General features: G+C 44.4%; 1 protein-coding gene across 1 annotated transcript in view; it reads right to left on the bottom strand.

The window, feature by feature from the left end:
- The window catches only part of coro7 (coronin 7), a 99,303-nt gene that overhangs the window by 60,775 nt on the left and 25,250 nt on the right, over positions 1 to 13,278 (bottom strand). Inside the window, exons 8-9 of the mRNA XM_063903379.1 lie at positions 7,759 to 7,842; positions 7,117 to 7,199 (exon numbers count right to left, since the gene is read on the bottom strand). Of these exons, the coding sequence (XP_063759449.1) occupies positions 7,117 to 7,199; positions 7,759 to 7,842 (167 nt within the window). The remainder of the gene's footprint in view (positions 1 to 7,116; positions 7,200 to 7,758; positions 7,843 to 13,278) is intronic.

The following is a 13,278-nucleotide window of genomic DNA, read 5'->3' as shown; positions in this document are numbered from 1 at the left end:
TGCTGATGTTACACAGACCATTAACATATGTGAAAAGCCATTGGCTGAGATATTATGAGATAAGCTTTGGCATCAGTATTGGCAATAGTGTCACTTGTTTTTTGTTTGGCTGATTTTGAAATAAAACGGTGACGGGTTAGTGCCAAGAACCAAGCATAATGGGATAATTGACTGCTCAAATGTTTCTTGAGCAGGTGGATTTCACTACAACAATAATGCATGCATTGTACGATTAAAGTTAGACTAAAGAAAGTCCTAAGAGTCTCAACTTTAGAATAAGTATTTGAGAGGGTCTTTGCATAGGAGGCTAGGAGTTGTTTCTTATTATGAGGAAGAGAGAAGTAATAATGTAGTTAAATGATCACAATAAGTGAGTCAAAATCAATGTTTTAGTACAATTTGAATAAAAACAAAAAATAAATAAAAGGATTACAACTGTCAAACCAATCGCCAGGATGAAAGTTTCCAACAATATGCAAATCCGTATCCCAATGATAGAAAAGGCAGGTTAACGTTTTCCCAAGTAGAGTAAGATATCTACTTAGAGCTCCAGCTAGCTGTTATGGAAAAATGAGGCTTATATCAACATGTCACTTCATCTGTTATTAGGGAGGTGGCAATTTACTCATGTCACTTCTGACAGATGTTGATGAATGCTGAAACCTGTAGCCTGCTCAGAGGTTTAGCCAGTACGTAAAAAGTCGTTGGACATACACAAGCTTGAAGTAAGTACTTGATCTAAAAATCTACGCTGGGAGAGTAAAGAGCCAAAACAACATAAAATGTGGCGGCTTCTCATGAAATGGACTTAAATGTTGCTGAGACGACCACAACTTTTATCTTGGTTTCATCTTGGAATGTGCAATTTTGCAGGGCCTATTTATCTCCGTACATTTTTGAGTTATGTGGACAGGAGAAACTTCTGCTTGTCTGTGCGCATTAATAACGCAGTCGCTCTATCACTCCCTTTGTACCTTTATTATTCTTTGTAAGGATATGAGGTGAGCCCTGACATGCTGCCAATCTGCAGCGGTCCCAGAGGCAGCAGAGGAGGCCAAGCTGCAGGGCGGGGTGCAGGGCAGAGGAAACCATCTACTAATGGGAAACACACTTCTCTCCATCGCTCAAATTGCTCTTTCTACCACAGCGGAGAGAGGTGGCAGGCATCCAGGAGGTGACTGGCGTCCAGAAGCGAGTCATGATTTAAAAACGGGAGCTATGCCGCGCCACGGTTCCTGATTCTCGTGAAAGGGACAATCATGAGTGTTATAAAATACATGCATGTGTTGAAAGAGTCTGTGAAGAACAAAAGAAACGCATTTAACTGAAAGACAGAGAAGAAAGGTAGAGGAATTGAATAAAAGCAAAAGTATGCAGTAGACATTAAAGTTAAAAAAAAATGGAGATAACAGAGGACTTGGAAAGATTCATTTTGAAGCTGCTCCTTCTGTGGAAAATGTCCTTAAATCTGCCATTGCAGCTCCTCCAGAAATAGCATACCATTGCATTGATTCCTACCAGTCTTCTACACATCTCTATTAGGTGCTTGGTTACTGGAGATCTACCTCACTAAGCAAGGAGAAAAGTGCTGAAATGAACTTGGAATGGCCATGAGTAGCGTGAAGGCTTTTGGTAAGGCAAAGATCCCAGATGTTATTGCCAAGGCATTTTTAATAAAGGGGAACAAATACATTTTTCCAGATGTTGAAGAAAAGCTATATCTGCAGCTGCAAGTGCAACTCTGCTTCTGTTTTTGCAAAGGCTGGAAGACTGACACGGCCTCAAACTCTAAACCTGAGACAGACTGAGGATCTACAAAGAAGGACAGTTTTGAGTCATTTGTGCAATTTCCTTAACAGCATTAAAACTTGCTCAACTGTCGAGCAATTTGAAGCAGCTTCCCTCGACAAATCACCTCTAGTTTAGTCTGCATGAAATTATAATCCAAACCATAAAGGAAAATAAAGGTGAATGGAATAAGAGAAGGGGGAGGTAGGAAGGAAGGAGGTAGCTGAAGGTGGGAGGGAAGGATTTTTTTCCTATTTTTCCTTCTGTGGCGAGTTCACACAAAAGGGTCCTTCTGATCCCTGGAGTGCCGAGCACATACCTGTGGGATGAAATCAAAACCCTCTGTGAATTATATTAAATATCCCCTGCCAAACGCTCCACATACTTCCATGTGTTTTTACCAGATCTGAGAGGCTCCATTAGGGCTTTGTTCTAAAAAAAACCACTTAATTAGAATCCCAGACACCAGCACCTTTAAAAACTTGGCACCCTCCTTTCATTTCTTTTGCAGGACAGAGAGTAAGAAGAAGAAACAGATGAGTGGGAGGACACGGGGTAAAAGACAGAAGGTCTAATAGGTACCTAGATAAGGATAAAAAAGGATTAACTGAAGGATAGCACCTGGACTTTTGGCAGGTTAGCAGGAATAAAAGGACTTTTTTTTTTGTTTATCACAGTGCATGATGGAGGAATTGATGACTTTTCAATGAGGTGTTATGGAGGTTGCCACGTGAGCTTTCAATAAGTCCCTCAAGATGATATATAAAAAGATTCAAAAGAAATAAGCACCCTCCTCCTCTTTTTTGTCCTCTTTTCCTGGTCAAACACCCCCTCCACTGAATCACAAACTCAAACCCCAAATGACTAACAGATTCCAGACACCATGTTTCAACTGTCGGAACGAAGAGTTCAGGTTCTTTGACAGAACGTGTGCGGTCACATCTTTACCCCATACCCTTCCCCCAAGGCCATCCTGGAGAGGGGGAGCAGCAACTGAACTGTCGACTTGACCCTGAGGATCACCTGAAATATTGTAGTTTTTGCCTCTCCCTCCACCCCAACATGACTTTTTCGAGCTGGACCAATACAACAAAGCTCTGTTCACTCTTAGAAAGTGAACTCCGAGAAAGTAGCAAGGTCAAATGATTGTTCAAACATTCTGTGGCATTTTTTTTGGGTCGGGTTTGGTTAGCGATGCTGCAGCTGCACCTAATCCCCACAGGAAAGCCTTCATCTGGGACTGATTTTAAAACGCCTGGGCCCCGGGTAGGAGAAAGGGGGGGACTGTTCTGTAAAAGGCTGGTTCCCTTTCTGGGGCACAGGCCTCTTCTCAATCCATCTGATTAAAGGGAGTTTGGCTCAATTACACCCAATGACTGGGCCCTGCTCCCAGGCACGACCCTAGTAGAAAAACATGCAGGAATAGATTGTGGAGAGTCGGTAGGGTGCCCTTAAATGCATCGCACCTGGGCCGCTCCCTCACATATACTGCAAAACATCTCTCTCTCGGTTAACAGTACAGTCTGTCAGCAGGTCTTGCCTCAGAGGGCGAGTTCTTTGTGTAACCCGTGACTGGGTTGTAAAAACATTTGGGGTCGTCTCTCCGGGGACAGGCATATGTCCTCACCAATCAGCAGGATAGCGGGCAACAGCTAAGAGTGATCTTTTTTAATCAGCCTCATGCCAGGAAAAAGACAGAGCAACCTTGATGAGGAATTATAGAAGAGGTGTGTGTGTGTGTGTGTGTGTGTGTGTGTGTGTGTGTGCCTGCACGTTACCACTTGTATGTGTTCATGTGCTTGAGGTAGAAGACCATTGGTAGTGACTCAGGACAATTACAGGGGTTAAGGCCAGGACTTTTCACAGATTCAAGTTTTGTCATGCTGAACTTTACCCAACTGACCCTCGGAGAGAGCTTTCTGGCACGATAACAAGCTACTTTACAGACACGCATCATCGAGACTTAGCTGTATCGATGCAGAGTGTAATGAATCTGTGAGTGTTGCTGCTAAACCGGGGGATAATTATCGTGACGTATCAAGCATTTACACGGCAAGCTGGTTGCAATCGTGCCCGGTTGTAAAGTTCACTGATTGCAGCTGGCTTAGAGGCCCAATTAAACTCATTATTATAATTCAGGTTTATAGAGGGAGAGTTTGAAAGAAAGAACAGTACACAGAGATCCACACTGTTCTCCAATGGCCAGATCTGTGTGGAAAAGAGGCACACAGTAATAGCTACTTCTGCACAGTTAAAGACACCCCTCTCAGGCTCATCATCCTCCGTCCCTCAATTTTTCAGTCTCCATTTCAACCCCAACCAAGAAGGAAAACATTTCCCCTCCATTATTCTCCATCCAAATTATGTTCCGTCCACAACCCCGTTTTACTGGCTCATGCTCCCGGGCCTCTTTATGTTGTGACACTCCAAAGAAAACAGTCCTACTGAATATCGTGGATGAGCACAGCTAACCTGATACAAGCCAGCCTGCTGCTCTGATTACACACCATGTTTACCACGGCCCTTTTAATTAAAAACAGGCAAGAAAAAAGAACAAATCCATCTTTATATACACCTCATGCCTAAAATGACAGGGAGGAAATGCCCCACTATGGATGTTTGACTTTGAGCTTCCTCAGCTGGCACGGTTCAATCCATCTAGCACACTGAAGAATTGAGACAAGGCCTCCTTTTGATTACTGCATATTGTCTATGTCATGCCTGCTTCGTTATGCATGACAGACAAGCTCTGAGGCAATGCTGAACTAAAACAAAATTATCTACGGAAAAACCACCCTGATACAAAGCGGAATAAACAATTAAAACCTTGAAGGTCAAAGGGAACTTAAGGATAACGCAATGCTGATCCTGAAAGACGTATGGTGCCTGTGCATAAACACTACACCGTAAAGTGAACATTTGAATCCACTGTAGCTAGCATGAGTGGAAAGAGGCTCTGACACAAGCCTCTGTTCCCCAGTTGTTTTATTAACATTCATAAAAATGATACAGGCTGAATAAACAGCCAACATTACACAGTTTGACCATGTCCTTTACCTAGAAATAGGCCAGCTATTTCTGTTATCAGTGCTTACTGATTGCACACTACCTCTAGGAGCTATTTAGCTTTAAAAAGTTTGGCCGTCGCCTAGATGGATATGATTAAATGAGAAGAATTGATTACATTTTCCCCCAAACGTAACTCCTGAAGCCTTGTTTGTTCTTGACAGTGACCTGGATGCTTCCGACTGTTGAGATTAGCAGACAGTTATAGTGCTTCATCCAGCAGCTTTGGTAAAAAGCCCAGACAGGTCCTTGGGCAATGCTGCAGCTACATTCAAACAGAACAAAACAGCTGAAGTTTTATATTCTTAGGATGAATTAGTAGATATCTTTCAGGCTCAAAATATAGTAGTTAGAGGGGAAAAGAAGAGTAAGGAGAAATAAAGGTGAGGGAAATATTTTTGCAAAGAAGAATCTACAAGAAGAAAGAGGGAAAGCCAGAACGGCGATGGCGGCCAAGGCCTCACGTCATTTGACTGCCTACCTGTTTTATATCAGTGCTGGTCTACAAGCATCTGGAGGGGATGTGTCCTTGGGAGTGATCAATCTCTTAACCCGTAATATGATAGCTTGATTGAAGCGAATTAATACATGATAAACTGCAGATGTGCTCGGCACACTCCCCAACAATTATGTTTAATACAAAATAAATCAAACAAATTAACTAGTATCAAAATACAGGAAACCAAAGGACTTTTCTCCAATGTAGTGCTGATTAAATGTATCTAATACTTCCCATATGATGGACAGACATTTGGACAAAACAGACAGTGGCTGAGTACGAAGGAATCAGGAATGCCTCACAGCTTGTCACCAGATGAGAAGGACACTTTGGTAGAAATCCTCACATTGCTGGTACATTCTCTACAAGTTGTGTCATCATTCACGACCATAAAACAGAGGCTGCAGACCCTGAGTAAACTTCAACATTCCTCCGCCTATGAGCAGACACAAGGGAGACAAACCTTACAATAAAATGAGCTAATTAACACTATTTTCTGTGGTTTTACCAGAAACCAGTTTCCTGATGTGCTGAGTTTAGTGGGGATTTTGGCACTAGTATTTGCATGTCTTGCTTTGGTATTAGGGAGAAAAAAACTCAAGCATTAGATATCCTCCATTTTCATGAAAGTATGCTGGCACCAAACAATGCACTCAGACAGGCAAGTATCTGTCTCACTCAAATGAAGGAGGAAGCGGAGGAAATGGAGATGAGTGGTGAGCACGAGGACAGAGGGAGGAGGGACAGTGGAAGTTGTTATTTAGAACCCTGCTGTGTCAACTCCTAAACGTCTATCACACACACACACAGGAAGGAAAACACAATAAGATTCCTCAGATGCCGCTTCCCTGAGGTATTATTGAGAATTTTTAAAACTTACTCTTACTTCTATATTTCACACTTTCTGATCCTTGCTGGAACCAAACATGGGCACACAGACTCTCAATTCCTTGTGCCAAAGAACATACCTTGACTCTGAGCTAGCAAACTACAGAGAGCTTTGTGCAGCTACTGTACTGTACTGTACTGTACTCTCTGCCTTTTTAAAGTAATAATAGCGATAATAGCTTTACTTATTTCTGCCACAGTGTGCTGACTTGCCAGGCAGAGTCCGGTCTGCTTTAGTTTAGAATGACTTTGCCCACAAACCTGTTTATAACAGCACTAAAATGCATGAGTTGGATCTGACAAAGAAACCCTAACTCCCACTGGTTCTCTTCTTTCTCCCCACTCCATCCTTCCATTCCTCTCCTCTCTGGAGCGCAGCCACGCTCCTGCTTTCTCGCTCCTCCGGCCCTCCGCAGCCGTGTTTGGAAAAATAAACTGGGCCATTCGCCGAAAGTCAGCAGTAGAGATGACAAGCGGAGAAATGACGGGAGAAGTGTTGATGTGTATACTGCTGTTTCCTGACCCTTTGCAGGGATTATGCACAGAGGGGCGCAGAGAGAGGATAGAAGTCTCTGTGTGCGGCTCTGACCCAGGGAATGGCAAGAATTTTAGCGACAGTGACAAAGCTCTGGGAGGTCTTGTGTGCTCATTCAGCTCCGCAGTGCAAAGGGCCGTCCTGACATCATTAAATATATGTAAATCAGCGATACCTACATACCACACACAAACTATATCAAACGCGCACAGTCACACTTTGACAGCATCACATGCCCTCTCCACCTCACTGACAGACATTAAAGTGAAAGAAGGTCAGCGTCATGACTGTGTCAGTTATGTGGGGGGGCAGTGGCTGAACACACTAATACTGTACTCACCCACTGGCAGTGCCGAGCGACACCGAGCTGACTGAAGAGCTCAGGTTCCTGCTGTCCCAAAGCCTCGCCTCCCGACTACGCATCTACACACACGACAATATGAGAAGTTAAGTATTGTAAAAATGACATATAATAACAACAGATCAGATCTTAAGAAGTTATACTCAGAATTCATTGTGGATTTTCACTCAAATACAGAAGCAAAGGCAACACAATACACTGCATAGATAGATTTTTGTGTATGATAGTAGAATTATTTTACTAAATTGTTTTTTGAAAGCACTATAATTTACTCTATAAAACTTAAAAGGCCTGAAGAAAATATTTTGAGCTTTTAGCAAATAAAGAGACATTTCACCAAAAATCTAATAGACAAACCAAGTTAAACTTCTGTAAAAAACAATCTAAGAGGTTAAATAATGTTCACTGTTTCATATTTTTCTTAGTTGCTATTGATCTTTTGGTCCCAGGGCAACATTTACTTTGACCAGTTGTGTATACAAACAATGCTTGATTGTAAAATAAATGAACTTGTTATTGTTCTCTTGCTATATTAAGTTCACTCTTGACAATACATATTATCACAAAGAAAACTGTAAATGCAAGAAGCACATTTAACAAGCTGCAGCTTCAGTATCTCACCATATCGAAGCCTGTGGTGAGCAAAAAGTCGTCTTTGGCCCACAGGATGCGGGAGTCCTTGCTGTTCTGAAGGCTCTTGGCACTCTGCGGGACAAACAATGCAACATTTTTAACAACACCTTAACACAAATATATCTTTTAGACTCCTTGATCCTAACTTTTTGAAGTCAATGTCACTAGAATGAACCCTGGCTTTAAACAAAACCTGGAGGTAAAGTTCGAGATAACGAGGGGGGGTGATGAGAGAATGATTTGCAGGATAGAGAAAAAGACAGAGAAAGGAAGGACGACAAACAGGACAATTCCCAGGTGCCTCTGACAGATCCCTGTGGTTGGACAGAACAGGACTTGTCCTATGAAAGGAGCGCTTGTTATTGTTGATGTAGTAGACAAGGTGACTTTTGCCCTGAGTGCGGCTTAGATTACCTAACTGTGATACTCCATGTCTGTGTGTGTTTTTCATGGTACTGAGACTTTGTTACAGTGTTTCCATGGGGAAAATGTGTCAAAACAGCACTGCCATGCTGGGTTTGGTAGGTGGTCTGCAGATGTAAAGGACACATAATGTCAGATGTAACAGCTGAAAACAACTGCAGGTGTTGAAAGTAAAGAATGTTTGTAAAGACATCATGTAAGCCATAGATCTATGGGGTCAGATCAGTCTCATAATACACAAATGCACACAGAAGGATTCACACTTGTATTTCAGGATCCACACAAATGTTTTTCAATGCACTCACAAATGTGATATATAAATCCAAATACAGAAAAAAGTTTTACATATGTATTTTTGATACACACACATTTGTTTTCCGTTTAAAACCACTGAACCTGCAAACACAAACCGCTTTCTGTTCATGGATTGCTGTGCATTCCTGTGTGGGTTTTTTGAGACTCCCCTGACAGTCACCCGATTCATACATGTAATGTTTTCTATCTATAGCCAATCAGATGTCTCCTCCATTCTAAGCCAATCACATGAGCGCGCCCCCACAAGGGTATGATTTCTTGCATTCATGACGTAGCGCTTCATATACGCATTTTGCGCTGTCTGGAGCTGTGTGAATCCTTCTGTGTGCATTTGTGTATTATGAGACTGATCTAACCCCATATAGATGTACTGTCATTATGATGGCGAGTACAAGAGAGATGCACAAAGCTAGCTCACAGACTGTCAATGTACTACTTAAAAGTGTGGTTTTTAAGTAACATGGTCTTTAAAAATCTCTAAAATCATGCTCTTTAAAGCTTATCCGTCAGGTCCTTACTTATAGTAAGGTGTCACAGTCAGACAGAGAACCCCTTGAAATCTGTGTACTAATACTACAGTTACACTGAGCTTTCCCATTAGACACGGAGGTCAGAAATGGAGTTTCCATGGAACAGTTTCCTTTGGCCCCTTAGAGTGCTTCGTCTACCCAAATTACTGTTGTCATTTTTATGGCCACACTAACCCCGAGGAGTGTGGCTGGACATCTGTGTATGGCAAGAGGACAGAGGCTTATTTTTCCAAGGCTCAACACTCAGAGTTTGCTGCCTCATCCTGTCACTTTTAAATGGCCTCAGATGACAGACTGTAAAAACAAAGAGCGAACTTGAGCTGCCATGTTGCATCCCTTAACATGGGGTAGGTTACAGCGTAACACTGCTGTTAAATGTACAACATCCATTGACGTAAAATCATCTCTGAGTTCAATGAGCAATTGCCAAATCAACAACCAAAGCGAACAGTAGGACAAATAGGAAACGAACAGGACTATTAAATCCAGCCAGACCACGTAGAGAGACACGTACATGTGGGCCCTCTCAATTCTAACTAAAACCCACAATCTCCTTCCTTCCAGACGTCACTCTCGCCACATGCTCGGCCAAGCGGTTTTAGAATCGACTGCTGAAAGGGAGAAACGGTGGTTCTGATTAAGTTTCTTTAAACTGTCTGTACCAAACATTTTAGCGCAATTTGCTCTTCCCAATTCTCTCTTGGGTGCTTTGTAGAAGCAGACAATAAACTACACATATGTGTTAGCTTGCTCAGCAGGAGTTTGAGAGACAGAATAAAATTGAAGATAAGGGCGTTCATTGTTTTATACAAAGAACACTTCAAGGAAAGGGAATTTTAAAAGTGTACTCCCTTCCCCATGTGAGTACTTTAATTGTCTTGTGTAGTAGATATAGATATGTAGAAATGAGGCAAAAATTTTGGGATGAATCATTTCTTGATCAGCAGCCCCTTGAGGCACTGAGCAAGTACAAGTGTCTCAAAATTGAGTGTCTCACTACCGTGGTTGGAAGTAGTACTGAGTAATAGATACAACTTGTATAGTCTTTATGTACCAATTAAAATATGTAAAAAAATAAGTGACATTTAGGTTTGACTGTTAGTTCTGCTGATTTTGGAACTTAAGATGTAATACAAGGTGCTGGTTCCCTTTCCGAGAACCAGCACCTTATCGTGGTGGAGAGGTTTGTGTGCCCCAATGAACCTGGGGGCTGTGTTGTCTGGAACCTTGAGTTCCTGGTAGGGTCTCTCATGGCAAATTGGTCTCAGGTAAGGGGCCAGACTAAGATTGGTTCAAAAGACCTCATGACAAACACACATGAAAGCGAGGATACCCGGCCCGGAGGAAGCCCTGGGTCCCCTTCTGGAGCTAGGCCCAGAAGGAGGACTCGGCGAACGTCTGGTGGTCGGCCGGGCACAGCCCGAAAAAGCAACGTGGGCCACACCTCCGCTTCTCTGTCCCGCCGGCCCACCACCTACGGGAAACAGCGATGGGGTCTGCGCTGCCAGAAGGGCGGCAGTGAAAGCACAGGGTCTCGACGGACCAGACCCGGGCAGCAGAAGCTGGCTTTGGGGACGTGGAACGTCACCTCTCTGGGGGGGAAGGAGCCGGAGGTTGTGCGGGAGGTGGAGCGTTACCAGTTGGATCTTGTCGGGCTCACCTCTACGCACAGCGTCAGCTCTGGAACCTTCCTTCTTGATAGGGGTTGGACTCTATTCTACTCCGGAGTTGCCCGAGAGTGCCGCTTTGTTGGAGTTTACCCCAGTGGACGAGAGGGTCTTCTCCTTACGCATGCGGGTTATGGGGGGGAAAACTCTGACTGTTGTGTGTGCTTATGCACCAAACAGCAGTTCAGATTATTCAGCCTTCTTGGAGACCCTGAAAAGAGTCCTGTATGGGGCTCCCGAAAGGGACTCCTTAGTCTTGCTGGGAGACTTCAACGCACACGAGGGCAATGATGGAGCCACTTGGAGGGGCGTGATTGGGAGGAACAGCCTCCCCGATCTGAACCGGAGTGGTGGTTTGTTACTGGACTTCTGTGCTAGTCATGGATTGGCCATAACAAACACCATGTTTGAACATAAGGATGCTCATATGTGTACGTGGTACCAGAGCACCCTAGGCAGAAGGTCCATGATCGATTTTTTTATTGTCTCATCGGACCTGAGGCCGCATGTTTTGCACACTCGGGTGAAGAGAGGGGCGGAGTTGTCAACTGATCACCATCTTGTGGTGAGTTGGGTCGAGTGGCAGGGGAAGCCTCTGGACAGAACTGGTAAGCCCAAACGTGTAGTGCGGGTGAACTGGGAACGTCTGGAGGAATCCCAAGTCCAGGAGGCCTTCAACTCACACCTCAAGTGGAGCCTTTCAGGCATCCCTGTGGAGGCTGGGGACATTGAACCAGAGTGGGCGGTGTTCAAAGCCTCCATTGCCGAAGCTGCGGCGGGGAGCAGTGGTCTCAAGGTCGTGGAGAAGGAGTATGACCGGGTTCCCAGGGAGATACTGTCGGAGGTGCTGCGGGAGTATGGGGTGAGGGGGTCTCTACTCAGGGCCATCCAATATCTGTCCTTCCAAAACGAGAGCTGTGTCCGTGTTCTAGGTAGCACGTCGGACCGATTTCTGGTGAGGGTTGGCCTCCGCCAGGGCTGCGCTTTGTCACCAATCCTGTTTGTGATATTCGTGGACAGGATTTTGAGCTGTAGTCATGAGGGAGGGGGTCTGCAGTTCGGTGGGCTAAGGATTGCACCACTGCTTTTTGCAGATGATGTGGTCCTAATGGCTTCATCGGTCTGTGACCTTCAGCACCCACTGGATCGGTTCGCGGCCGAGTGTGAAGCGGCGGGGATGAGGATCAGCACCTCCAAATCTGAGGCCATGGTTCTCAGCAGAAAACCAATGGACTGTCCACTCCACGTAGGGAATGAGGCCTTTCCCCAATTGAAGGAGTTCAAGTATCTCGGGGTCGTGTTCTCGAGTGAGAGAACAACTGAGCGTGAGATAGGCCGGAGAATCGGAGTAGCGGGAGCGGTACTGCAGTCGCTTTACCGCACCATTGTGACGAAAAGAGAGCTGAGCCAGAAGGCAAAACTCTCTGTCTACCGGGCAATTTTCGTTCCTACCCTCACCTATGGTCATGAAGGATAGGTCATGACCGAAAGAACGAGATCGCGGATACAAGCGGCCGAAATGGGATTTCTCCGCAGGGTGGCTGGCATCTACCTTAGGGATAAGGTGAGAAGCTCAGTCATCCGGGAGGGACTCGGAGTAGAACCGCTGCTCCTTCGCGTTGAAAGGAGCCAGTTGAGGTGGTTCGGCACCTAGTGATGATGCCACCTGGGCTCCTCCCTAGGGAGGTGTTCCAGGCACATCCAGCTGGGAAGAGACCGAGGGGTAGACCTAGGACCAGGTGGAAGGATTATATCTCTTCTCTGGCCTGGGAGCGCCTTGGAATCCCCCAGTCAGAGCTGGTTGATGTGGCCAGGGAAAGGAAAGTTTGGGGCTCTCTGCTGGAGCTGTTACCTCCGCGACCCTGATGGATAAGCAGGAGAAGATGGATGGATGGAAAAAAATATTCTCTAAATTTGAGTTTGAAGGGTTGAAAAAAAGCGTATTTTCCAAAATGTTTGACTTTTCCACTCTGTGCAACGCCGACTGACTGATGAAGACTCCTGTGCTGGAACGGTCCTTGTCGCTGAAATGGAACGAACTATAAATCCTAAGCATTTAGATGAATGTGTGCTTATGGGCCACACCGGTGGTTCACACCAAATGTATTGTTCTCAGCTATGAGGGGACTTGACATTGTTACGTATGTTTAGAACATATGCCAACATCAAATCAGAGTTTTAAAAAGTAAATTTTCAGATGTGCACTTCTGCACCTCTCTCAGGGATGATATGTCTTAGTCCATACCAGCATTTTATCTGACACCATCTCTATGCAATACAGATGTTTTCTGGCTCCCTGTGTGTTTCCAAATAGCTTTATCCACTAAGAGGGATTATAAAACACTCTACTGACCTGGCTCTCAAACACGTTTCTGAAGTTATGCTACCAGAGCACTGACAGAGTTGATAATAAGTCCAGGTTGAATAAACACTTAAATTGTGACTCAAGATCATTTCTCTGCCTGCAGTCAGCCAGTATGCCATTTGCAGGTACCAGAACTCATATATGCCTTGATAAGTCCCTGCAAGTGAGTTAAATGAAAAATTGCTCAGATGTATAAGAGAGGTTCAAA

This window comes from Eleginops maclovinus, chromosome 16 (genome assembly GCF_036324505.1).
Source record: "Eleginops maclovinus isolate JMC-PN-2008 ecotype Puerto Natales chromosome 16, JC_Emac_rtc_rv5, whole genome shotgun sequence".
Classification (NCBI taxonomy): domain Eukaryota; kingdom Metazoa; phylum Chordata; class Actinopteri; order Perciformes; family Eleginopidae; genus Eleginops; species Eleginops maclovinus.
Note: the sequence above shows the minus strand (reverse complement) of the source record. Positions and strands in the feature narration are given on the sequence as shown.